Source organism: Pangasianodon hypophthalmus, chromosome 6, assembly GCF_027358585.1.
Source record: "Pangasianodon hypophthalmus isolate fPanHyp1 chromosome 6, fPanHyp1.pri, whole genome shotgun sequence".
Taxonomy (NCBI): domain Eukaryota; kingdom Metazoa; phylum Chordata; class Actinopteri; order Siluriformes; family Pangasiidae; genus Pangasianodon; species Pangasianodon hypophthalmus.
Window position 1 is genome coordinate 7,256,686 of NC_069715.1, and position 24,021 is coordinate 7,280,706.

Here is a 24,021-nt window from a genome sequence, read left to right on the forward strand (position 1 = left end):
CTGGATGTTCTGCATGATTAAACATGTCTGTTAGAAAACATTCAGCTCAGGGAGAAATTGAGCTTGGCTTCCGTCACCACTGTGGTTTAGACACATTCCTCAGCACAAACTGTTCTTTTCTCACATTCCTTAACTTTCGTCAGTGCACACTGTAGTGCAGATAGAGGTGCAGAATAAAACCTGGAAACTCTGCACCCTGGTGACATCCATTAAATAAAAGTGTTCAGAATTGTAATCATGGGCAAATTGCTGGGGTATGAGCGGAATAAAACACAATGTCTTTAATGCTGTCAAGGACGGGCATGGTGTAATGCCACCCCAAACATTTGCTCTTTGAGAATTGTTCAGTTTTTCAAGAAATACTAACTTTTCAGATTTGTTGTGTGTGGAGACAATATTTAAAGAGATTCAGCTTGTTGTGGTGCATTTTGGACAAAAGTACACAGCATATTTGTTTTAATACACTCGTTGTGTAAAAAGTAACACATAATTACTTAATTTGATACACAGATATCAAATTAACTAATAAACAAATTAACTAATTGTATCAGACACAGATACAGGAGTTATATTAAAGTGATCTTTGTGTGTCACTAGTGTGAGTGTGTGATGTGTGTGTTGTTGTTGTTGTTGTTGTTGTTGTTGTTGCTATGCATCGTACAACATACAATTTACTACACAAGGGGGAGACAAAACTCCAGACTGAATGAGAAGCTCAGTGACTGGATACTGATATCACCCCAGGATTTGTGGATAGTATTCACAAACTATCAGGGAGATTGATCAAGTTTATTAGCTACACTCTGATCAAGGCTCTCATGTTTATTGGTTAAAGTCCAGCTGTGAAGAATGGGTCGATATTTAACATGTACACTCAATACACATGTACACACTTGGGTTATAGCCTTATCCAACAATATACACTCCTGTGTAAAACAAACAAAAAAAGCCCAAAATGGCAAAATATGAAGCTTTTAATGGTCTTAACAGCAAATCATTAGTCAGGAAATGAGCAAGAATGAAACAAATGCACTCCTGAGAGCTCCTGTGTCTCCATTTACTGGTTTATTTTCCTGCAGTGAACTGTTTATATTCGCAGTGAGCTGTTTGGGGAAAAACTAGAAACAGGGAAATTCACTTATATAGTCTTCTTGTACACAAAGGTAAAATCATGATAATGATTAAAATGTTTGATGTAAAATTTAAACTAACACATGTCTGAGTGTACAAGATGTTCTAAAAAAATATCTTCCTGGATTTTTTAGTCCTTATTCCTGGATTAGTCATTATTTGGTTCTCTGCCACACCTCATGTTCTCATCTAGACCCACAAGCCTTAAACATTTAAAGAAATCAAAGGGTAGAGCTATCTCATACTAACTTCCTTTATCTATTTATTTAATTCTTGTTAATTTCCTGACCAGTGATTTGTTGTTAAGATCATTAAAAGCTTTTTAATGATTTGCCATTTGGGGATTTCTTCTTTTTTTTTTTTTTTCCCCAGGAGTGTAGAATAAAATTATTTGGGAATTTAAGAAGGACAAATAAACAAATAAAGTTACAGAATGTACAAATCATTATTAATGGTAACCCCTAACAAATAAAAATGAACAAGTAAATAAACATTACCAGACCTAAAGATTTCGTCATACAGGAAATTACATGAAAAACAAGTGCCCGACTATTTGCGTGATAAATTGTGTAAGAAATCCCAAAGAAAAAAGAAAGAAAAGGACAAAAAAAAGAGCTGGAAGAAGGAAAGTGGGCGTGGCAACAATGGCTGAGACACAAATGTCTCCCACTTCCTATATATGAGCACTATTCTGGTTACGTAACAGTGGTTGGCACATACACCCTACTTAGTGCACTATGTGGCTACAAGGAAGCCATTTTGTATCCGGACAAAGTTAAAGACACTGGCTGATCGATGTGTACGGCACGCAGGATGGGTCAATCTCTGTGCGCGTTGTCATACTCGACAGCGCCTTCAGTCAAAGCGGACGGAAACGCTGCTCGAGCGACGGGGAGAACATTCCGAGTTTGCGGAATTGCCTGTTTGGAAAGCAGGAGCTACCGTCCGGACAACAATCCGATGAAAAATAAGCAGCTACCGAGCCTCGAATCGTACCGGCGTCACGCGTTTGGAGTAGAAGGGGATGTGTTGGAGGCGCGCGGAGAGATAGACGGGGAGAGGAAGTCGCGCGACGGTGGAAGAGACTCAGGAACGGATCGAACCGCCGCCCGCACGACTGCTCGCGGTGACGCACGGGCTCGCGTGCATTCCGTCGGTAAGTTTGAAGGAGGTTCGGGAGAGGAAACAAGTGCAGCCATCGATGCGGGCTTCAGCGGCGTCGGTGTGCTCGAGTGGGCTGATCTTCCCGATTCACAATGCGGAGACCGAGCAGCTGCGGAGGAGGAGAAGGAGAAGAAGAGCCATGAGTGGAGCAGCTCAGCGCGGAGCATGGAGGAACCCCGAGAAAGAGACCTCAATCTGAGCGCGATTGCTTTCGATGGCGCAGCAGCCCTGAGGCTGTTCACACCGATACGTTCTGGCTCCTTTAAGGAGGAAAACCAAACGGCTCCAGAGCCCCAGATTCACTCCTGCACGAACTCGTACGTAGCGAACAGACTGCTCGTTCCTTCATACATGACCAAAACTCCGCCATCTGTCGAACCCTGTTCACCGGACCAGACGCGCCCTGACTTTACGCACAGAACCAAGGACCAAGACAACACCCCCATCTCTCCTGAAGAGGAATGCGTCCATGGCCCGGGTTTAATGGAGTACCACAGTTTCCCCGGGACCATCCCGAGACTTATTGTGACCCACGATCCGAGCCCCAGCCAAGCCGAGGACGTGGAGGTCGCCGAGTTCCCTCTGAACTTCGGCGCTTTATCTCTGGACGTGCAGCCCGGCCATGAGTCTCCGTACTCGGACAGCGGCTGCGGAGGCTCCCCCGTCCCCCGCGTTTCCCTCCGCAAACTCTCCAGCTCGTCCTCGGCTGGACTCTCGTCCGCGTCCTCCTTCGAGGAGTCAGAGGATGACATAACCGGGAGTGACGTCGAGCCCGGCGGCCTGTCCCCGAGCACGTGCGTCCCGTTCGGCAGTCCGGAAGAGCTGTCCCGGGTGAGTGTGCCTTTTCCGTCTGTAATTACTGCCATGCTGCTGACCATCAGATGAATCGAGGGGGAAAATAAGCGCACAGTAACCTAATTTCACCACCTAATTCTATAGATTTGGTGCAAACCGAATGGCTAGAGATTACCGCAGTTGCTGTATTTACATCAAAGCTGCAATACACTCTCAGATTAATAATAATAATAATAATAATAATAATACATAAATAAATAAAAAGTGGGGTTCTAAACTGTACTTCCCTTGTTGCTGGGGTGGTACCCTTACCTTCTGAACACGGTCCTTGATTCACTGATAATTGTAACTATGATATCAACTTTGAGTATCTTCACTAATCTCAGATGTTCCTCAAGAGTGTTTTTTTTTTCTGTTTCCATAATACACTTGATTGGAAGGAAAGAAGGAATAAATGACAGCATTTTACATGATCAGTGTGTGTATTCGGGCAGTGCTGTGGTGCACTGGTAGCACTGCTGCCTCACAGCTCCAGGAGTTCAATCCTGAGCTCCACTGTCTGCTTGGGTTTCATCTGGGTTCTCCGGTTTCCCCCCACCTCCTAGAAACATGCTGGTAGGTGGATTGAGGATGCTAAATTCCCCCTGCACGCGTGTGTGCATGGTGCCCTAGATAAACTGAGCTCCCATCCAGGGTGTATTACCACCTCAGTATTCCCAAGATAGGCTCTGAATCCTTCGCAACCTTAACCAGGATCAAGTCGTTACTGAAGGTGAAGCCAAAATAACGCATGTTGATATTTACCCATGTCACATCAAGGATTTAACAAACTTTTTAAGATGTCACAACATACGGAAGTTATATCAGAATACATTGTTTATATAGCGTGTGTCATCCCTCCATCATCACATGGCACTCCCACTTGCAGGCCTACAGTCACGCTCATCAGCACACACACACACACACACACACACACACACACAAACACTAATCTCTCAGAGTCTGTCACAGACTGAGGAGTTGATTAGCCAATGCAGGATTCCTGACAACACACACAGGCTGATTCACAGCATAACAATCATTAGCATAATGACACACAGCAGACTTCAGTTAGCTGTTTCGTGGGCAAATGGGAGAGACGATCTGGGATTCATTGGCCTTGCGCTTCCCACTTGTGTGCATACAGAAACTGTGAGGCTTTGTTATGACTGTCTAAGCTGTCAGGTCATATACAGCTGCTTCGAAAGAGAAGTTTGTCATTTTCCTAGAAATACCTTTCTGTGGTAAATGTTTCCAGCCAAGCATTGCACTGTTCAAGGTAACGCCTTTTAGAGAACTTAAACGGTTATATATAGTAGAGGTGTCACAGTCTGTATCTGTTTAATGCTCCAAATATCAGTATCCGTACTCGGATTTGAACCGGAAATGGGTTCTGCTTTTCTGCAGTTCCTCGACCTCAGCTACATCACTCGAGTTCATTATTGGTCTCAACCAGACATCCTGTGGACCTTTCTGGAAAGTGATCTGTCTAATGCGATGGAGTGAACTGGATTAAGATTAGATTAAGCTAATTTTTTTTTTGGTGACCCCAGCAGAGATGGGCTTCTCTGTGCACAGCAAGTGCTCCACATGAACTCCACATGAACTGTAATGGAGCAGTGACTCTGTAAATGAAAGCATATATCGTAGAAGTAAGGTTTTGTTGTGGAGCTCAGTAAGATTGTGAAAAATCTTTTTCGTATTCAGTTACATCCCTAATACACAGAGAACTGCAGTGCACAGTTTTGTCACTGGATGATCTTGAAATGGAAATAGAATTCTACATTCAGCCTTAATTATGAGTGACTCATGGCCTAAACGCCAAACCGTTGACTCTTGGAACATTTAGAAGTTCTGGGCCGAGTGACAAATGGGAAAATGTCAGCTGACTCTTGAGAAATACGACATTTACAGGCAGGAGTTCAGAAGGCATGATAAAGAAGGAACTCTTTGGGAATTACAAGCTGTCTTTATGACTATGCAGTTCAGCCGTTTTGGGGTCAAAGGTCAGGGATTAGTCTCTCCCAAACAGAGATAGCATGCAGGGCCGGGCGTGGGTGTGAAGTGTTTACAGTGCGAGGAGTGTAATCGTAGCTGTTTCCTGGCTATCTCTTCACTATGAACACACTGCTGTGTTTTCTGTATCTGTCGCCACTTCACATGAACTTTATTTCATGGCACATACAAGTTACAGATTTAACTGTGAAAGGAATATTTCATACTGTTCCTCTAGGTTGGAATGACTTTGACCTGATGTTGGTGATCTGATTTGATTGACAGGTGGTTGTTGATCGAGGGTGGTGTATTGCAGTGCATTCTGTAAGGTCATAAATGGTGGTGTTGAAGATTTACAATGTCATAAAATGACATGACCACAGCACTGTAATTCAAAGTGACGTGTCCAGAATTGTGCTGACACGATTTCTTTATTGCACTAATTTATTTAATTAGCCAATAATTCAGAAATCGCTTCATGTCGTATTTCCTTAAGATACAGGAAGGCCTGGATCAGGATCTGAAATGGTTTATGGGCTGAGTGTGTGTCTGTCTGAGGTTATTAACTGTTTCTGTGTGAGTCAGTGGCTGGATTTTTTTTCTGTAATCAAATTTCCTAAAACTCAGCAGAAGAAAATGCAAATGAAACTGCTCTTCTGCGTAAAGATGAATATTATGCAACACATTTAGAGACAAGTGCATAGCCATTGTTGGGCTGTGTTCGCAGAGGAGGGAGTGCAGAACAAACATTGTAATGGAGAGATGTAGCGGTGTGTTGTAGCTCCGTCTCTAGCAGCTGCAGTTTAGTAAAGCAGAAGATACACAGCTGGACCAGAATAGGCTCTGGGTCTGTGTTTGTCTGTGTTTATTCGTTTGTTTTTCTTGTTTGTCTGTTTTGAAATGAAAAGGAAAAAAACATATGTATAGGCAAACGAGATGTTCCACTTTAAAACCACATATATTCCAAAAAGCTCTCATTTTTCTCCTTTGCTTTATTTTTCATTATTTCAGATTTTGGCACTAAAAACAAGTTAGCATTTTATTTTCTTTAAAAAAGATTTATGAAAAATTGAATTCATTTCTTTTCTTTTGAATTAACTCCGTTTTAGTGCTTGCCAAGAAAAACAGAAATGAAACAAAAAGCAGATTCTTTGTTTTCCCGTTTTTCATTTAGAAATTAAATACAAATAAATGACCCCTGCACAGACACCTGTGAAAAACGTGCAACATGTTTGAGCATAATGTCGATCTGGGAAAAATATCATTTAAAAGGTAAGATCATGTTCACATTTGATTAACTTTTAAATGTATGTACACTGCTGCAACACACCAGGTCTGACCTCTGTCTGGCCTGGCTGTTCACATTCCTGTTCCTGCACGATCTCATATTTTTCTTCAGTATGCAAAGCAGCCGTAATCACATACCGTTCCCGTCATCAGTAACTCGGTGACGTGCCTGATCTGCATGCCAGGAACAATAACAAATCATGTCATGCATTCAAGACGATCCATCATAGATGTAGCAATAAAATGCACAAACTAGAACCACCAGTCTTCGTTACTCCGTGGATTTGCCGCGGAGGTTGTCTGACAGCTCGTCACCAGATACATGGCTTTTGCTACTTCCTGGAACCTTTCATTACAATCCCATGGCTATATGCATCAGGAATGTAATAGATCTCGAACCACACTCGAGTGTGGCTTAAAAGTGATTTCACCAGAACAGATTTTAGTGCTGGGAATCAGATCTTTGTTACATTTATAATCAAAATTCGATTCGTGCCACTTAACTAGGCTAAAAAATTTAATATAGTGCAGAGGCTCCAGGCACCAATTTCTTTTTTTTTTTTTTTTTTTTTTTTTTTGAGACGCTGCCACATTTTTTTTATCTGAAAGTAATTTTATTCTATTGCAAAGCTTGAATTGCTCTTTTGCAATTAAATGGTCAGATTAACGTAAACTATACTATACTAGCCCTGTTAAATTCTTGATTCTGATTGGTCGGAAGATGTTGATTAAGTTTATATAACAGTAGCTCTAATGGTAGCAAATCACAGCTTTATATTAATGAGTGTAATACGTTAGTGCTTCTATAGTAACTATTTACAGAGGGGATTTTATGGTGGATGCTCAACCTAAACAGAGTTTTTTTTTTTTTTGTTTGTTTTTTGTTTTTTTCGTTTTTTAAAGTGAAGTTTATTTAGCATTTTTGGAAGGAGTCTCCAGTGTCAGTGTTTTGTAGCAGTCAGAGATAAAGCTGTTCCTTTAAGTTTGCAGATATAGCATGTTTCTTGGTAATATGACAAGCTTCATCTTTTTTTGTCTTATTAACTTGAAGAGAGAAAAAAGAGAGGCAGGTGAGGAAACAAATTGCATTATAACAGCTATAAAAAGGATAACAGGAACTAGTTTGTTTTGTGAATGTTACCCAACATTTAAATATAAGTATAATTGGATAAAACAGTACAATGTGTCATTCTTTTATAAATTAAAAAATTATAATCGTTTTAAGTTGTAATCAGCAATTAGAATTGCTGTGGTACAAAAGGAATAAAACACAACAGGGAGTGCTGTTATAGGAAAATAATCAACTTCCTGAAACAGTAACATCCCACTGTGTTTTAGTCCTTGAATAAAACTTGTATTTTGCAATATCGCTCAGATCTAATGTGAGTATTGACCCTGTTGCTAAGCAGTAAAAACAGTAATGTGTTATTAGATATATATATAGTTTTTTTTTTTTGTTTGTTTTTTTTGTTTTTTTTTGTGGCTGTATAACCCTGATGAGATGCTGTCTGTGAACTCTGGAGTAGTTTTAGTACTACATACATTTGCAGAATTTTGCCAAGACACCAGTTTGTGTTTTTTCTCTTTGTTTGTGGTGTGGTGTAGCTGCAGCACAAGGACGTAGCATGTGGTGCGAGTACAGGAAGGCATCTTTTGAAAAACACACATACGTACTCTCTTACACACACACACACACACACGGGCTAGGAAGCTGTCCTGTCAAGCATTGTGTGTCTTCAGTACATCATTATGAGATAATTACCCTCTGGCCTGTTTAGTGGTTTGGAGACTGCTCTGTGTTGACAGTGTGAGATGTAGACCGACCTGACCAGTCTTTCGTATATCAGCTACTGACAGCTGCAGACTTGCTTACACACGCTGATGGCATCGCAGCCCTTTAGTCAAAGAGTGTGTCATGGAAAATTGAATTGTGGGAGGTTCCTTTTGTCGCTTGCCTTCTCTGAAGCCATATATGGTGCGACTTCTTTTTTTTTTCCCTTCTCTCTTTCTCTTTTATTTTCTCTTTAATTGTTAAGAGTGTGTCTCCAAAATTCCCCATGCCCTACCCCATATTATTAATTTCTGTCTCCTCGCATTTTCCACTCCTTCAGTTGTTTTGATAGAAAAAACTATGCAGAAGGAGGGGAAAGTTCTGCTCATGTTGTATGTATTTCTGCTTTCTGCTCACTTTTTTCCCCCCTTTCTGGCGCATGCTCACACACACACACACACACACTTTGATGCAGGAGAACGTGAGCGTGTGATGTGGTTTCAGATATTATCAAGCTTTTAGGCACTGTAATTCAACTAGGGTTAAACCTCTATCTCATTCCTCCAACAGTTACAGTAGAGGAAATCTTACAAAAGCAAGTGGTGGAATAGGATGATCTCTTCCGCTCTCGCTCACTCACTCTCTCTCAGAAGATGAATGCAGTATATGGAAGGTTTGCCTCCTCTGAACTGTACATGTTTTAGGAATTTAAAAGACAAAAAGTACGTTCGGGTGTGGGGAGGATGGGGGTAGAGAGTGGGAGGAGTGGAAAAAAGGTAGAGCAAGTAAGCATGCAAGGATTTGGCAGTGGGTGGGGACGAATCTGACTGCACGCCTAAAGAAATTTCAGCAGCTAAAATATTATTCCATCTGTTCAGCAAACTAGAGATCACTCTTTTAACAGTGATGGTGTGTGTGAGAGACACTGTGTGTGTGACTGTGTGTGTGTGTGTGTGTGTGTGTGAGTGTGTGTGTGTGAGTGTGAGAGAGAGTGAGACACTGTGTGTGACTGTGTGTGTGACTGTGTGTGTGTGTGTGTGTGTGTGTGTGTGTGTGAGTGTGTGTGTGTGAGTGTGTGTGTGAGTGTGAGAGAGAGTGAGACACTGTGTGTGTGGGTGAGAGAGAGTGAGACACTGTGTGTGTGAGAGAGAGTGAGACACTGTGTGTGTGTGAGAGAGAGTGAGACACTGTGTGTGTGTGAGAGAGAGTGAGACACTGTGTGTGTGTGAGAGAGAGTGAGACACTGTGTGTGAGAGAGAGTGAGACACTGTGTGTGTGTGTGAGAGAGAGTGAGACACTGTGTGTGTGAGAGAGAGTGAGACACTGTGTGTGTGAGAGAGAGTGAGACACTGTGTGTGTGAGAGAGAGTGAGACACTGTGTGTGTGTGTGAGAGAGAGAGAGAGAGTGAGACACTGTGTGTGTGTGAGAGTGAGACACTGTGTGTGTGTGAGAGTGAGACACTGTGTGTGTGTGTGAGAGTGAGACACTGTGTGTGTGTGAGAGAGAGAGAGAGAGAGAGAGAGAGAGAGACACTGTGAGTGTGCGAGAGAGTGTGCGAGAGAGTGTGCGAGAGAGTGTGCGAGAGAGTGTGCGAGAGAGTGTGCGAGAGAGTGTGCGAGAGAGTGTGTGTGTGTGTGTGTGTGTGTGTGTGTGTGTGTGTGTGTGTGTGTGAGAGAGAGAGAGAGAGAGAGAGAGTGAGACACTGTGTGTGTGCGAGAGAGTGTGTGAGAGAGAATCATTAGAATCAGACGTGTCCTTCCCTCAAAAGCAGTCTTGCGTTACAGTAGTAGCTTGTTAGCAGTAAGCATGGAATCGTTGGTCTGTTTGTGTTTAAAGAGGATGGGATTTGTACCAGGTCGTGGTTGTGTGACAGCCACTTCTCAGAGGAGGTTTACCAATGTGAGGCTCTTCACTGCTGAAATATGCCACTTCCTCAGACAGAAAGAACCTGATTCCTTGTTTAAACTCCGCCATGGCCTTGTCATCATTAACAGTAAGTCAGAGTCTCGTAGCTGAGATCCTGTTAGGTGGGTTTAGACTCGGTAGAGTGACGGATCTCAATCACTGATTGCTGTTTTGTAAGTCAGTCAAGCAGTTCTTCTTCAGACTTCCTGGTTCAGAAGGAAATAAATCAATATACAGAATCAAATCATGACTTAGAGGCTATTTCATGGGCGCTTTCAGGTTAGGTTTAGGTTTAGCATTAATTAACTTTATTAACAATTAGGTCAGTTGTAGGTCCTCACAAGGATAGGTTAACTAACAAGGTTAACTAATTAAGAATGTTGATCATTTTCTTTAACAGCACATTCTCTAACATGCTGAACTTTTTTTGTTCTGCAACATTAGATGAAACTATAAACCAATAAAAAGTGATATGCTGTTCATTAATAAATAAAATAATTGTAATCATTGGCAGATATCAGATTTTTTTTTTTTTTTTTTTTTTTTTTTAAAACAACAAATGTCTGAAAACAGCTTATTTAATGATACATTTGTGCTGAATCTTTGAAATTGTAAAATGTTCATTTTTACAGAATTCCTTGTTTTTTCTCCTTTTCAGTGTTAAATAATTTGTTAAATAAAAGTACAGTTGAACTCAGATTTTCACAGGTCATATCAGGAATCGTGATAAGATATCGGATTTTTAATATTTTTGATATTTGATCTTTTCATTCCACTCCTCTGGATTGAGCAAGCTTCATCATCAGCACTTTATAAGGGATTGAAAATCAGCCCTTTTAAATAAGGGTTTAAAAGATGTGTGTATTGCAGTAAAGTGCAGTACTGCATTAAATGCAGCCGGACCTGGAATTGAGTGAGCCAGGCGGATTTTCTGTGAAAAGCCTGCCAGGTTTAGTGCTATAAGTTTGTGTACGCATGTTAGCTGTGTGGCCACTTGAGTTCATTCAGGATTCCAGCCCTCAGGCACAAATCTTCCTGTTTTTTTTTTGGAATGGCTGTTATTCATAGCAACTTTGACCTGTGGAGTGGAACATCTAGTAAGACGGCCGTCAACGTGAGAAGACTCGTCATTCAGTTATGATAAAAGCTGGTGATTAAGACAGAAAAAGATATGTATGCATGTATGCATGCGTGTGTTTGTCTATAAGTAGCTGTTGGTGGGTGGTATGTGTCAGGAAGGAGCATAGTTTAAAGGAAATTATACCACAGCGCTGTTGAATTCTTGATCCTGATTGTTCAGAAGGTGTTGGTTAATTTTCTGTAACAGCAGCTCTGACAGTAGTACCGGCTACGAGACAAATTACACGTTCATATTAATCCATTTGTCCGAGTGCATTATTGTTTCTATAGTAACAGCTTATTCACAGGGACTTGAATGGCAGATGGTCCATAATCTAAGACTCTGTTATTTAACAAACATATAATTGTTGATATTTTGAGTGATGTTTTATGTAAGGAGATATTTGTTCAAATTTATTATTTATTATATCGAATTTATTACTCCAAAATGTACATTTTTGGTGTGAATGAGTCTCCACTGTCCGTGCTTCATCACAGTCCGAGATAAAGAAGTAACTTTACGTTTTCCACCATGGCAGAGTCTTCAGGAGAGAGGAAATTGCGCTTTGTGGTTTGTTTGCAACATGGCAAGGGGTGTGTGTGTGTGTGTGTGTGTGTGTGTGTGTGTTTTATCTTATTGACTTGAGATAGAACAAGGGACTATCTCTTGTTGTGGTTAGCGACTGTTTTAGCTGCTATAACGTAAGTGATAAGAGGAACTTCATTTTTTCACAGAAGTTCCACAACATAACTATAAACATAACTATAAATGGACAAAAAGTATGACATGTCGTTCTTTAATAAATGAAAAGTTGGAATTGTTCAAACTGCTGTGGTATAAGAGGATTCGGGACGTGCTATTGTTGGAATATCATCAACTTCGGGGGTGTTGCAGTAAATCTGCTTTGCGTCGGGTCTCCCCTCCCCGTCACTGATTTATTTTCCGATAGCAGCACACTTCCAGGTGTTTTATTATTTATTTAGCAATTAATTGATTGCCATAAGTGTATTTTTTTTGTCTTGTAAAACAGGAGGAACAATCAGAATGAGTAGTGATTAGATTAGCATGACATGGGTCAAACACAAGAGGTTAAATAAGGGAGAAAAAGAATATACAAGCCCTGCAATTCAAACATCTCTTAATCACTGTTACTAAAATAGTTTGTTATAAAATAGTGTGTATATATAAAATATATATAAAGTGTGTGTGTGTGTGTGTGTGTGTGTGTGTTATGCAAGAGAAGTTGTATAGGAGCAAGTGGTGTGTGTGAAAAGGAAAAATCAGACCAGCATGTGGAAGATTTCAGAAGTGTGTAGGTGTGTCCATGAGCACATCATTGTTTTTATGTAAGATTTGCGTGTTTTTGTGTAGGGGGGTGTGTGTGTGTGAGGTTTTATTATGCCCACATACAATAGGTGGGAGAGGCTCTGCAAGTGTGCAGTGTGCGTAGGAGCAGTGTGTTGCTGTGGGTTTGATCTATTGTTCTTAATAGTATAATAATTTGTATATATTAATATACTTGGAGGATTGTGTGTACATAAGAGTTGCAGTGTTTTGTTAAATCTGTCCAGTTCAATGCAATACATCACATACACTGAATTTATAGCAACAAGACGTTGTGGGTTTGCTTTCACAGATGTTTCTTCATTTTCTGTAACAAAAAAAAATGGCACATAGTGCATGTTAGGATATTAAAAGTGAAGAAGTTTGATTTTCCTTTTCTGGAAGTGATCTAAATATTCTCTATTAATAATAATATTCCCTTGTGCCTTTATTACAGATTTTGAATGCTCTCTGTTATATTATTCAACCATAATCTTCCTAACTTATATATTTATGTGTTTTATATATTTTTAGCTGATTTTAACTTATGTTTTGGATTGTTGGCATGTTGCAGGATGCAGTTTGTGTGCACATTTCATATTTCCATCTTGGAATTATTTGTTTTATTTGTAGATAAATTGTGTCTGCGTGTGTGTAAGTATATGGGTGTTTGTGTGTATGTGAGTGTGCATCCATGTGGCCTGCATGTGTGTATCTGCATATATGTATGTGTGTATCTATGTCTGTCTGTGTGTATGTGTGTAGAAGCCTAAAATAAAGTAATAGAGTGTGTGTTTAAAAAAAAAAAAAAAAATTTAAGAAACGCTTCAGCCCTTCATATGTGAACTTCATGGGTTAAACGTTGGTATGATTGCTCAGTCGTTTGTGTGTTTGTGACGCAAACTGTGCGAAGGACAGTGAATTTCTTCATAAAATTGAGGAAGGCCTGTAATCTCTTTACGCTTGTATTTGCACTCAATCCTTGTGGCCTTTGTGTTGCAATTCAAGTGAACTGGTTGGGCCACTAAGGCACATTTGAATTTGATGATTTTGTTCAGAGGTTTTAAAATGAGCTGTGCTACTTAAAACCTGAACATCAGACCGCATTCATTTCCTTCATTCAGCTTTTGTAAACACACACAAACGCAAACAGCGGTTGTTCTTTCCTCACACGCAATCCTGGCCTGAAGTAATCATTTGCCTGTAATCGATACCTCGGTGTCCTGAAATGTGTCGCACCTTTTTCTCTTTTGTCGTCATGTCGCAGATAAAGTCTCCCCTCCTCCCTGAGTGCGAGTACAGACCCTTTTGTTCCCAGCCCTGGGAAAACAACTTACGGGGGCTGTGCTGTGTACAGAAACCCACACTGGCTGGTCAATGTTTGATCAGACACACAGTAGTGATGTGTATAACAGTAAGAGCTCCAGCTGCGAGAGTGTTTACTGTGAGAGCGCTTGTGTACATCAGCATCCTTTCACTCAGATAAATACAGACCTGTGCCATGTTCCATCACTGTAGCAGCTGCTTCCTGCAGGACAGAAAAATCCTCATACATTTATGTATTTCTGTTTGTTTTTTTTCAGCCAAGATCATGGAGGAAGTTAAAAAGCATGGTGCATATCACACCCTTTGTGGTGTCCTATAAGAAGCACTACCCGTGGGTGCAGTTAGCTGGCCACGCAGGTAAGACCTCACCACCATGTCCTCTCTCTGACTCTCTCTCGGTTTTCCTCAACCATCTCCCTTATCTTCTACACTTCACCTTCCAGATAAGCCATAAGCAGTGCCACTTCATATCAGCAAACCACATACATAAGAACTTCAGTTAATGTAGTATAAAATCCCTTGCACTAAAATGATCTTCTCTCTGGTTAAATTAAATAACTTTTTTTTTCTCTATTGGTTTTAGGATTAAGGTTAAGGATTGGTTCATTTTTAATTAGCTGATTAGTTAGAGGTATATGTGAAGGTACTACAAGGAGTAACAGAAAAGGAAAATCATGACTTTTAAGATAATAATAATAAACAACTTCTTAACAAATTGTATCTATACAGCCCATTTCATAAAAAAGCAATAGAAATTGTAAGAATAAATACTTCTAAAATGAATAATGAAGTCACCATAAAAGCCATAATAAGTAATTAAGTAATTAAGATAAAATAGTAATAATGAATTAAGTAAAGCAGGGAATTCTAGCTAAAAAATATTTAATATGAATGAAGATAGATAGATAGATAGATAGATAGATAGATAGATAGATAGATAGATAGATAGATGCTAGTCCATTTATAAAATAAAAAAGTTAATTGACTTTAAATTGTGTTCTATATTATAATTAGTGCTGCCAGTGTTGTAATATGTTCAGTCCTGCTAAAAAGAAAAATGAAACTCAGCTGAAAAGCTGAAACTCAAAAAAAAACACTGCTATTTCAAGACAAATATGTAGGAAATGTAATTTAAATCAAACCAGATATCATCTAGTAATTTAGATCATTGAACAGGGGGTTCTGTAGTTGAAACAGTTTGAGAATAAGAGAGAAAAATATTACGGTGCAGGAAGTAACTAGTATGTAATGAGTAAGAATGTGATGAGTACTTAGTACTTAATAATGAAATTTGTGGGAAGTAACTAGTATGTAATAGGTAAGAATGTGGTAATTACAAGTATTTTCCGGCACATACCAAATAGCACTTTATTGGCTATTCAAGTGCATAGTAACTGGTACATAGAACTTGGTGATATTATTATGAGAAATTTCAAGAAAATAGTTACTGTTTACTTACCATGTACAAAATGTGTTTTATTTTACAATCCCATTTCCACTGTGTTGCAAAGGAGTTAGGAGGAAATGTACCTGTAGTTATTGTCTGGTTAGGTTTGAATAGTCAATGTTTAATTACTGTGCACAAAATATGTTTTCTTTTACAAAATACGTTTTCCTATTTTGTTATATTTCAAAAGGGTTTCTTTGTGTACTTGTAACTTAGTTACTACTATAGAAAGAACTACTGGTAATAGTTTGGTATGTACAGGAAAATACGTGTAATTACCACACTTGCCTATTATATACCAGTTACTTACCACATTCTTATCATTCTGTCACTTCTTAAATTTGGTTTTTATTTATAAAAAAAAAAAAATACACCTCCTACGAGCTTTAGTACACTGACTGCCCATCTCTGCGATTGTGTAATGTGTCTTTTTTAACTAATATGATTGCGTTGATGATTAGTGTGTGCGCAAGAGGATGAACTTCCTCAGATGCATTAGGCAAGACAGCTACATCTGTGGAAAATAAACTGCCGAAAACCTTATACGTAACTATCTTCAGATGTGACATTGGTAAAAGTATGGGATGTGGTTTTTGCTACACTCTTTGCGAAGGTGCAAGCGGATGTGGGATTTAAAAAATCGACCCCATGCACATGTCTTATCCAGGGAAACTCCACTGTGTTAGATGCTTGCTGCAGTACAGTCTACGTCTCCCTCAGTGTCATTATTGTGTGTTTGTGTGTGTGTGTGTGTGTGTTGTGTAGGTAATTTTCAGGCAGGGGAATATGGTAGGCTGTTGAAGAAGTACTGTGCATGTGAGCAGCAGTGCCTGCAGAAGCTGATGTCTGACTCACTCAGGCCGTACGTGCCAGGCTACTACGGCATCGTGCGGCAAGACAATCAGGACTACAACCTGATGGACGACCTGCTGGCTGACTTCAACTCTCCATCCATCATGGACTGCAAGATGGGCAGCAGGTGAGAAGAAAGACAATCAAAGTACGCTGCCAGTCCATTTGGAATTTCTTTTATTTTATTACAGAACCACATAAAAAGCGCAATAAGAGAATTCATTAAGTGAGGAATAAAACACGAAGGGCTGCTGTTATAGAAAAATAATCAATGACTGGGATGGTGTGATGCAGCATTAACATACAATGAAGTTACTGCTACCACTCTGAAGTTGACTGTTTTCCAGCATTACATTTAATGTCGTGGAACGTCTGTGAGACAAGTTAGTTCCTGTTATCACTTACATTAAAGCAGATATAAATAGTCTTTCGTTCACCAGCCTTCTTTTTTTTTCCCTCTCTCTTTAAGTTCATAAAAGAAAAAAAATGCAACTACCAAAAAGTGGTAAGGACTTCTGTCCTGAACACGTTCTCATGCCAGAAGGCTTAGTTTTACAGCATTACCTCTGATTCTTACAAAGCACTGACTCTTGAGACTCCTTCCAAAATACTAAATAAACATCTCACAGAAAACTTCACCACATCAACTATTATTATTCAGTCAAAAAGCCTTCTAATACGTCAGTGTCATCAATACGTAATGTGTTATTTTCCTCTCTCTGTCTCATACCTAGAACGTATTTGGAAGAGGAACTGGTGAAAGCTCGTGAGAGGCCCAAGTTAAGGAAGGACATGTATGAGAAGATGGTGGCGGTGGACCCGGACGCCCCGAGCGCAGAAGAAAAGGCTCAGCAAGCTGTTCTGAAACCGCGCTACATGCAGTGGAGAGAAACTCTCAGCTCCACAGCTACACTCGGCTTCCGTATCGAGGGCATCAAGGTGGGTTTTAACACACACACACAGTTTGAGTTGACCTTTCACCTTTCACGGCTAGAGTTTAGGCTATGCATGTCTGTTCAGGTGCTTTTGTTTGTGTATGTGTTGGGAAAGTGTTGATCAGTTTTTCACTGTTTTCACTGGACCATTTTCAGCTGCCATGTCTATTAAGTAGAAGTGAAAGTCTTTCATTATATCATACCTTGAGAAACATTTTTATGGCTTTGGCAGTGGTGACTGAGGCTTTAATTGCTTTAAAATTTAACTTCATTTGTTTGGGATCTGTTTTTTTCCATGTACAGACATGTTTCATGTTGTGGAACATTCACAAAAGTTAGTTCCTTTTCTCACTTAATGACATCAGCTGTTAACAGTCTTTCCATCACAAGCCTCTTTTTTTTTTTTCTCTTGAATTTAATAAGACAAAAAATGCATCTTGTGATTTTAGTGAGAAAACATAAAAGCCCTCTGTCTTGGTGGAAGTTGCAACTTTACCTCTGACTGTTACAAAGCGCTGACACTGGAGACTACTTCCAAAGTCCTAAATAAACACCTCTTAACAGAAAACTTCACCATATCAGCATATGACACATTTTTAATGTGTTCATGTTGAGAATCCACCTTACAAGCACATGTGAATGAGCCGTTACTATAGAAATAATCATGTATTAAAAGTAGTGCATTAATATAAACCTGTGATTTGTCTTGCAGTCAGAGCTACTGTCAGAAGTGCTTTTGCAGAAAATTAATCCACACCTTCTGACCAATCAGTATTGAAAATTTGACACTTAATTACTGAATTCACTACTGTAAACTATTAAACTAAAAATATCTTGTTGATTTGTTTAAGATCTCTTTTTGGAGTCAAAGAAGGAACTAGAAATGTGACATAAATAGTGCAAGTGTAGTAGGCAAATTATTCCCTTGCTCTAGATACTTATGAATGCATCTGTGCAGTAGTCTCTAAAGGGAAAGTAGCTGATGGTACATTTGCAAATGACCATTATGTGCTGTTGGCTGTCGCTCTGCGTTTGTGGTCAGTGTGATCTAATGATCTCATTTTCCAGCACAGACAACAATGCATGTAAAACTGTCTAACCTAGTTTCAATCTCTCTCGCTCTCTCTCTTTTGTGCAGAAAGCAGATGGCACATGCAATACCAACTTTAAAAGGACTAAGCACAGAGAGCAGGTTATGAAAGCCTTGGAGGACTTTGTGGATGGAAACACACAGATCCTGGTATGTCTGCTTCAGTCAGATGGTAGAAAAAGGCTGAATATCATATCCCCTCGGATAGTTGAGCTTACAATCTATGAGATTAACCCCATGCAAGTTGATGATTTTGTCAAATGTATTAAGTCGAATGTCCATACCAAAGCTCTGAGTTTAAATCTGAGAAGTTCGAAGTTTTATTTATCTGATGTTTTCTGTTCTGCAATGGCAGAGGAGTTATTTCCTGAGGCTAGAGGAACTGCGAGGGGCGCTGGAGACATCTGAGTTCTTCCGAACACACGAGGTGAGTTGTAGTCACACACACACACACACACACACACACACACACACACACACACTGGTCTTACTATACTGATAAGGAGCTTCCTTTGACATACACTATATGGCCAAAAGTATTTGGACACCTGACCGTCACACCTACACAAGCTTGTTGGACATCCCATTCCAAAACCATGGGCATTAATTATTATTATTATTATAGGGTTCTGCACAGGCCATTGGAGTTCCTCCACACCAGACTTATCAAGCCATATCTTCATGGACCTCACTTTTTTCACAGGGAAACAGGAAAGGGTCTTCCCCAAACTGTCGAATACAATTGTCGAAAATGTCTTTGTATGCTGTAGCATTAACATTACCCTTTACTGGAACTAAGGGTCCTAGCTCAAGCCCTGAAAAACAGCCCCAGACCATTATTCCTCCTCTACCAAACTTTACTGTTGGCATTGCGGTAGGTGGTGTTCTCCCGGCATCCACCAAACCCAGATTCATCCATCAGACTGCCAGATAGTGGAGAGTGATTCATCACTCCAGAGAACATGTTTCCCCTGCGCCAGAGTCCAGTAATGGCGTGGTTTACACCACTCCAGCCCACGCTTGTCATTATGTATAGTGATCTTAGGCTCATATGCAGCTGCTCAGCCATTATAACCCATTTCATGAAGCTCCTGGCACACAGTTCTTGTGCTGATGTTGCTTCCAGAGGCATGTTAGAACGCTGTAGTGAGTGATGCAACACAGGATAGGCCATTTTTACACACCACATAGTGCAGCACTCGGCGGCCCTCTTCTGTAAGTTTGCATGGTCTACTGCTTATTGGAAGCATCTAGGAGCTGTTGTTGCTGGTCCATAGAGGATCTGTATCTAGGAGCCGTTGTTGTTTGTCTATGGAGATTACCTGGCTGTGTGTTTTGATCTTATGCACCTGTTACCTGTTAGCAGTGTGTGTGGCTAGAACACCAGAACTCAAATACATATACAAATGTAGCTAATTAATGTGATGCTACATCTACGTCTAACCCAAACCTTAACCTCAGTAACCAAATGGAAACCTTTTGGCTCTTTTAGTGGGTTTGTTGTTGTTGTTGTTGTTGTTGTTGTTTGCTGTTTTGTAGTTTGCAGTTTTTGTAATAGCATAAGCAGTTTTCCTCATGAGGACCAGCCAAATGTGTAAAATGTCAGATATACTTATCCTTGTTGGGACATTTGGTCCCCCAAGGTATAAAAACATGCCCACTCACACACACCTACACACCTAAACACACAATTTATATATCAAATAACTTCTCTTTTACTTTTATCATTGGTAATTTTTCCATCCACCTGTTTCTTATGCAAATTTACAATTTTTACATAAAACCTGAATGGAAATTAAAATAAAAATAAAGATAAAGAATGATCTAAATATCGCAAAAAGGTTTGTATGCTCCTCGAAAGTGGAAAAGTTAAAAAGTTGATGTGATAGCGGATAATGGAAATAATATAATAATAATATTATAATATAGAATAAACAGTTTGGTAGTGAGCGTAGGTTCCAGTCAGTCATTGTCCTCATTTTTAGACTGTATATAGCTCTGAAAACCACTTCCCTGAACTAAAATGTTTGATGCATGTGCATCAATCAGAGGTAAAGTTATAGCATTTTAAAATCTGGTTTCCCATAAAAGTAAAAAGGGAGAAAAGCATGATTAAAGATTGCATTTTGCCATCGCATTACTGATATTTTCACAGCCGGTATCTGATTAGAAACTGAATTGATTAGGCTTATGTCTGTTTCGACAAGGCATGTATCTATCCAACAACTTAAAAAAAAAAAAAAAAAAAAAAAAAAAAAGTGATGTGAGGAAGATAGCATAGACAAGATTAAGGAGTAAATAAAAACATTTTCACATCATTTTGGTGAAATTTATTTATTTTCTTAAAGTTGAGGTGTCAGAGTATGTTAGGCAGGAAAATCCGATTTTGGCAATCATTTGTTTTCTTTTTTTTTTTCCTGATGTATATCCCTATACCACTACACATTTTATATACACCTGAAAAGTTTGCCTTAACTTAGGACAAATGTATACCAATGACAGATCTTATTCGATTTCAGAGGTAACAAAGGGTATGTTAGGATATTAATAGTGAACAAAACAATGTATTGACTGTAAATGGCTGATATTGTCAGCTAATCAGAGATGGTTGTTTATTTCTGCAGGTGGTAGGCAGTTCTTTGCTCTTTGTCCACGACACTTCCGGCCTGGCGCGAGTGTGGATGATCGACTTCGGAAAGACGGTGCCTCTTCCTCCACACCAGAGCCTGGACCATCGCACTCCATGGAATGAGGGCAACCGCGAGGACGGATACCTGTGGGGCCTGGACAACCTAATCGAGATCCTGAGCTCCATGATTCAGGACAAATCGTATCCCGAGCCGTGACGGAAGTGCTCGCTGCACAGTGGAGCAGGGACAGAGGACACATTAGGACCAGATAGCTGTTGCTAATGGCTTCGTGCTTAGAGAAAGAAAGAAGAAACGAACAGAAAGCACATGAAAAGAAGGAGAAGAAATGTCGGAGTGCCTTAGCAGACTGATGAGCAGTCACGCAGCAGGATGCAGACACCATGTATGCAAAGTCCATACACTCTTGGACCAAAAGAACAGACTTGTCTTTTTTTTTTTTTTTTTTTTTTAAGCGGGTTTGTACATTTATGGGACAAAGAACTTGAGATTTTGAGACTTTTTTTTAACGTACTGAAAATACAGATAACACTAGAACACTGGAAACATATCCATCTGTGCATCCTCTATTAATATTTTTATAGTAGTGTAAATAGACTAATTTAATTTTATTCTTAAAAGCACCTTTTTTTTCCCTGTGCTTCATGTTTTTACTGCCTCTTCAGCCGTGATTTAATTGATGGCACCTTTTGTATTCACCCTTTAATCAGGTTTAAATTTTAAAAGTTGCTAAATACTGAATCCTTAATGTTTTTTAACACAGGAGCTAATGACATACAGCATTGTTGGAAAGATTTAACTCTCTAACGTGACATGTCCTGCAGGATGCTTTTGGTTTGAAGGTTTTAATGAGTGTATTTCAGGTGTGATTACTGAAAACCATATTAGGCATTCCATAAAACATTCCCATGAAATTTTCCCTTAAGTGCACGTGTAAATCATGGGTTCGAAGTACTTCTGAGTTTTGTATTACAGCGGTGCTCTGAAAGCCGTAGAATTCAGTCAGGCAGCTGGTTTTCTGGGCTCAAATCTCATGGGACTGAAACGGAAGAAAGTTTGGAAAGCTGCTGGTGCATTTTGATAGATATTTTCCCCCCCGTAAAGTATTCCAAAAACTGGATCTATACCAAATAAATAATTTTGGAGCCAGAGAACAAGGTCTTGTGTGTCCTGTTAAACAATATCAGAACACACATTAAATAAGTGGAGCCAAGAACACAGATTAGTCACTTCCTGAGGCACTGCATGCTATATTCTATGTAAACACTGATTGTAGTATTGTATGTTTTCTGTATCTGCTGTAGTTCTCCCACTGTCCAGTAGTTTAGCCTTTGTCTTTTTTTTTTTTTTTTAAACCATCATATGATGTTAACTGGAATGTTTGGTTGAATATTTTGACCTTATTTTTTTTTTTTTTTTTTTTTTGTCCCCAACTAAAAGGTACATTCTGAAATCAAATGTGAGCCAGCAAATAATTTTTGGGAGAATATTCCAAACCTCTCAAATCGGTGAAATGCATTGTGTCAAGCACATTGTGTTACAAGGGTCTACACATTACGATCCAAGAATAATATTGAGAAAGAGCATGTTGCTCAACCTGTGTGCTTTTACATAAACACCTGTGCTCATACTGTATCGTGCCAAATTTCAACTCATCTCAGTGTTGTGTTTAAACGTGTCAACTGGAAATGTTTCTTTCCGTGGAAAGAAAACTTGATTTTCTTTGAAGCTGGAACATGTTGATTTCTGGGCATGATTTTCTGCCAGATCAGTACATGGTCGTTTGGGATATTTTGATAAAGTTCACTTTAAGGGAGCGGTTTGTAATTTTTAAAGCTGTTTACTACGTATGATGCAAATTGAAATAACAGTGAAACACTGATAAATCCTCCTTTCTGTAAACAATCACACCCTCTTTGTTGAATTGCCTTTTAAGGGAAAAAAACCATCAGAGCTGAGCAGCTCCTTTTCAGTTGGGGTTAGGCCTATTTCTGGGCCAGAAAACTGTAATCAGATAACTAAAATGCAAAAACTAGCGAGATTTATTGCATAACAATATTTATCACAGAATTTGTCTCTATTTTTCCTGTAATTACAGGATTTGGTACATGTCTAGACACGCTTTATAATTAACAAACTGCACCTTTAAGGCATGTTTTAAAGGTCTTACACTGAAAGACTCAGATCGACAGCTTATCTGAGATACTCTAGCAGGCACTCACTCAGAATATGGTGCTTTCGTTGTTAAATTGCTTAAGGGATTTTGCAGTTTATTAACAATTATTCAGTCGGCTGTATTTGTCAGTGTTTTCCTCTCTTAATGTACTTTGAAGCTTAGTATAGCTCTTGTCATAAATTATGTTAAGTATCTTTCATAAAGCAGTAGAAATGACAATAACACAAACTGAGTACGTTTGCACTCTTTTGGCTAAAATAGTTCCTTGTTGTTTTTGTTGTTGTTTCAGAATTGATTCTCCTCTTAAATTTTACTCCAAGGCATTTTATTCACCTTGTGGCTCGAAGAATTTCACATCTCTGGTCTTTGGGGTTACATCAGAGATTTAATTAGGAAGTAGATTGTAAGTGTTTGAAAATTCACGTATGTTGGGATATTTTTAAGAGTTTCAGATCTTTTTTTTTTCTTTCTAAAGATCAGCAGCACTGCAGGTTGATCACACTATCGAGTGAGTTAATGGGTCTGGTTTGCTGTTTTGAGGGCAAGAAGACAGCAGTTCGCACAAACCTTTTATGACTTTTCACAGTTGTTACTAAAAACTACTTTGTAAACAGGCTTAGCATCTGCAAACTACATACAAGAAGGAAAAAATGGCCAGACCAACTTTGTTGATCGATTGACCTGACTTTGGGTAAGCAGCAAAATGGTATAGGTGCTGCTTTATCTGAATGTACGATCGTGTACAAACGAAAAGCCACAGTTACTCCAGAAGTGTTCTGTATGATTTGCCTATGTTTGTCACTCAGCATTCCATGATAGTGTTACACATTCAAGTGCAATCATTCATACATTCCTTGAAATTCAGTGCAAGTGCAAACCATCACTTTCCCGTAGAAATGATGAAATGTTAATAGACTCCAGTCTTTTTTCAAATGTTTGCGTCTGCATTTCCTTTACCTTTAATACCAATACAATAAACTGGAATTATGACTGTTACAAGAACTTACTCATCATTG

General features: G+C 39.3%; 1 protein-coding gene across 1 annotated transcript; it reads left to right on the top strand.

Moving 5' to 3' along the window:
• The first annotated feature begins 1,848 nt into the window (after positions 1-1,848).
• On the top strand, positions 1,849-24,007 carry itpkcb (inositol-trisphosphate 3-kinase Cb). The gene is made up of 7 exons (XM_026927476.3): positions 1,849-3,126; positions 14,115-14,214; positions 16,070-16,283; positions 16,891-17,095; positions 18,230-18,331; positions 18,537-18,608; positions 20,806-24,007. Exons 1-7 carry the CDS (start codon positions 1,927-1,929, stop codon positions 21,025-21,027), a joined length of 2,115 nt encoding a protein of 704 aa, XP_026783277.3. The 5' UTR covers positions 1,849-1,926; the 3' UTR covers positions 21,028-24,007.
• Positions 24,008-24,021: the final 14 nt, after the last annotated feature.

Excerpts from the sequence above, each read along its gene's own strand:
- itpkcb (XM_026927476.3), top strand. The coding sequence starts at position 1,927 with ATGTGTACGGCACGCAGGATGGGTCAATCTCTGTGCGCGTTGTCATAC. Across the intron at positions 17,096-18,229 it reads TCCGTATCGAGGGCATCAAG|AAAGCAGATGGCACATGCAA; the intron begins GTGGGTTTTAAC and ends TCTTTTGTGCAG. Across the intron at positions 18,609-20,805 it reads AGTTCTTCCGAACACACGAG|GTGGTAGGCAGTTCTTTGCT; the intron begins GTGAGTTGTAGT and ends TTATTTCTGCAG.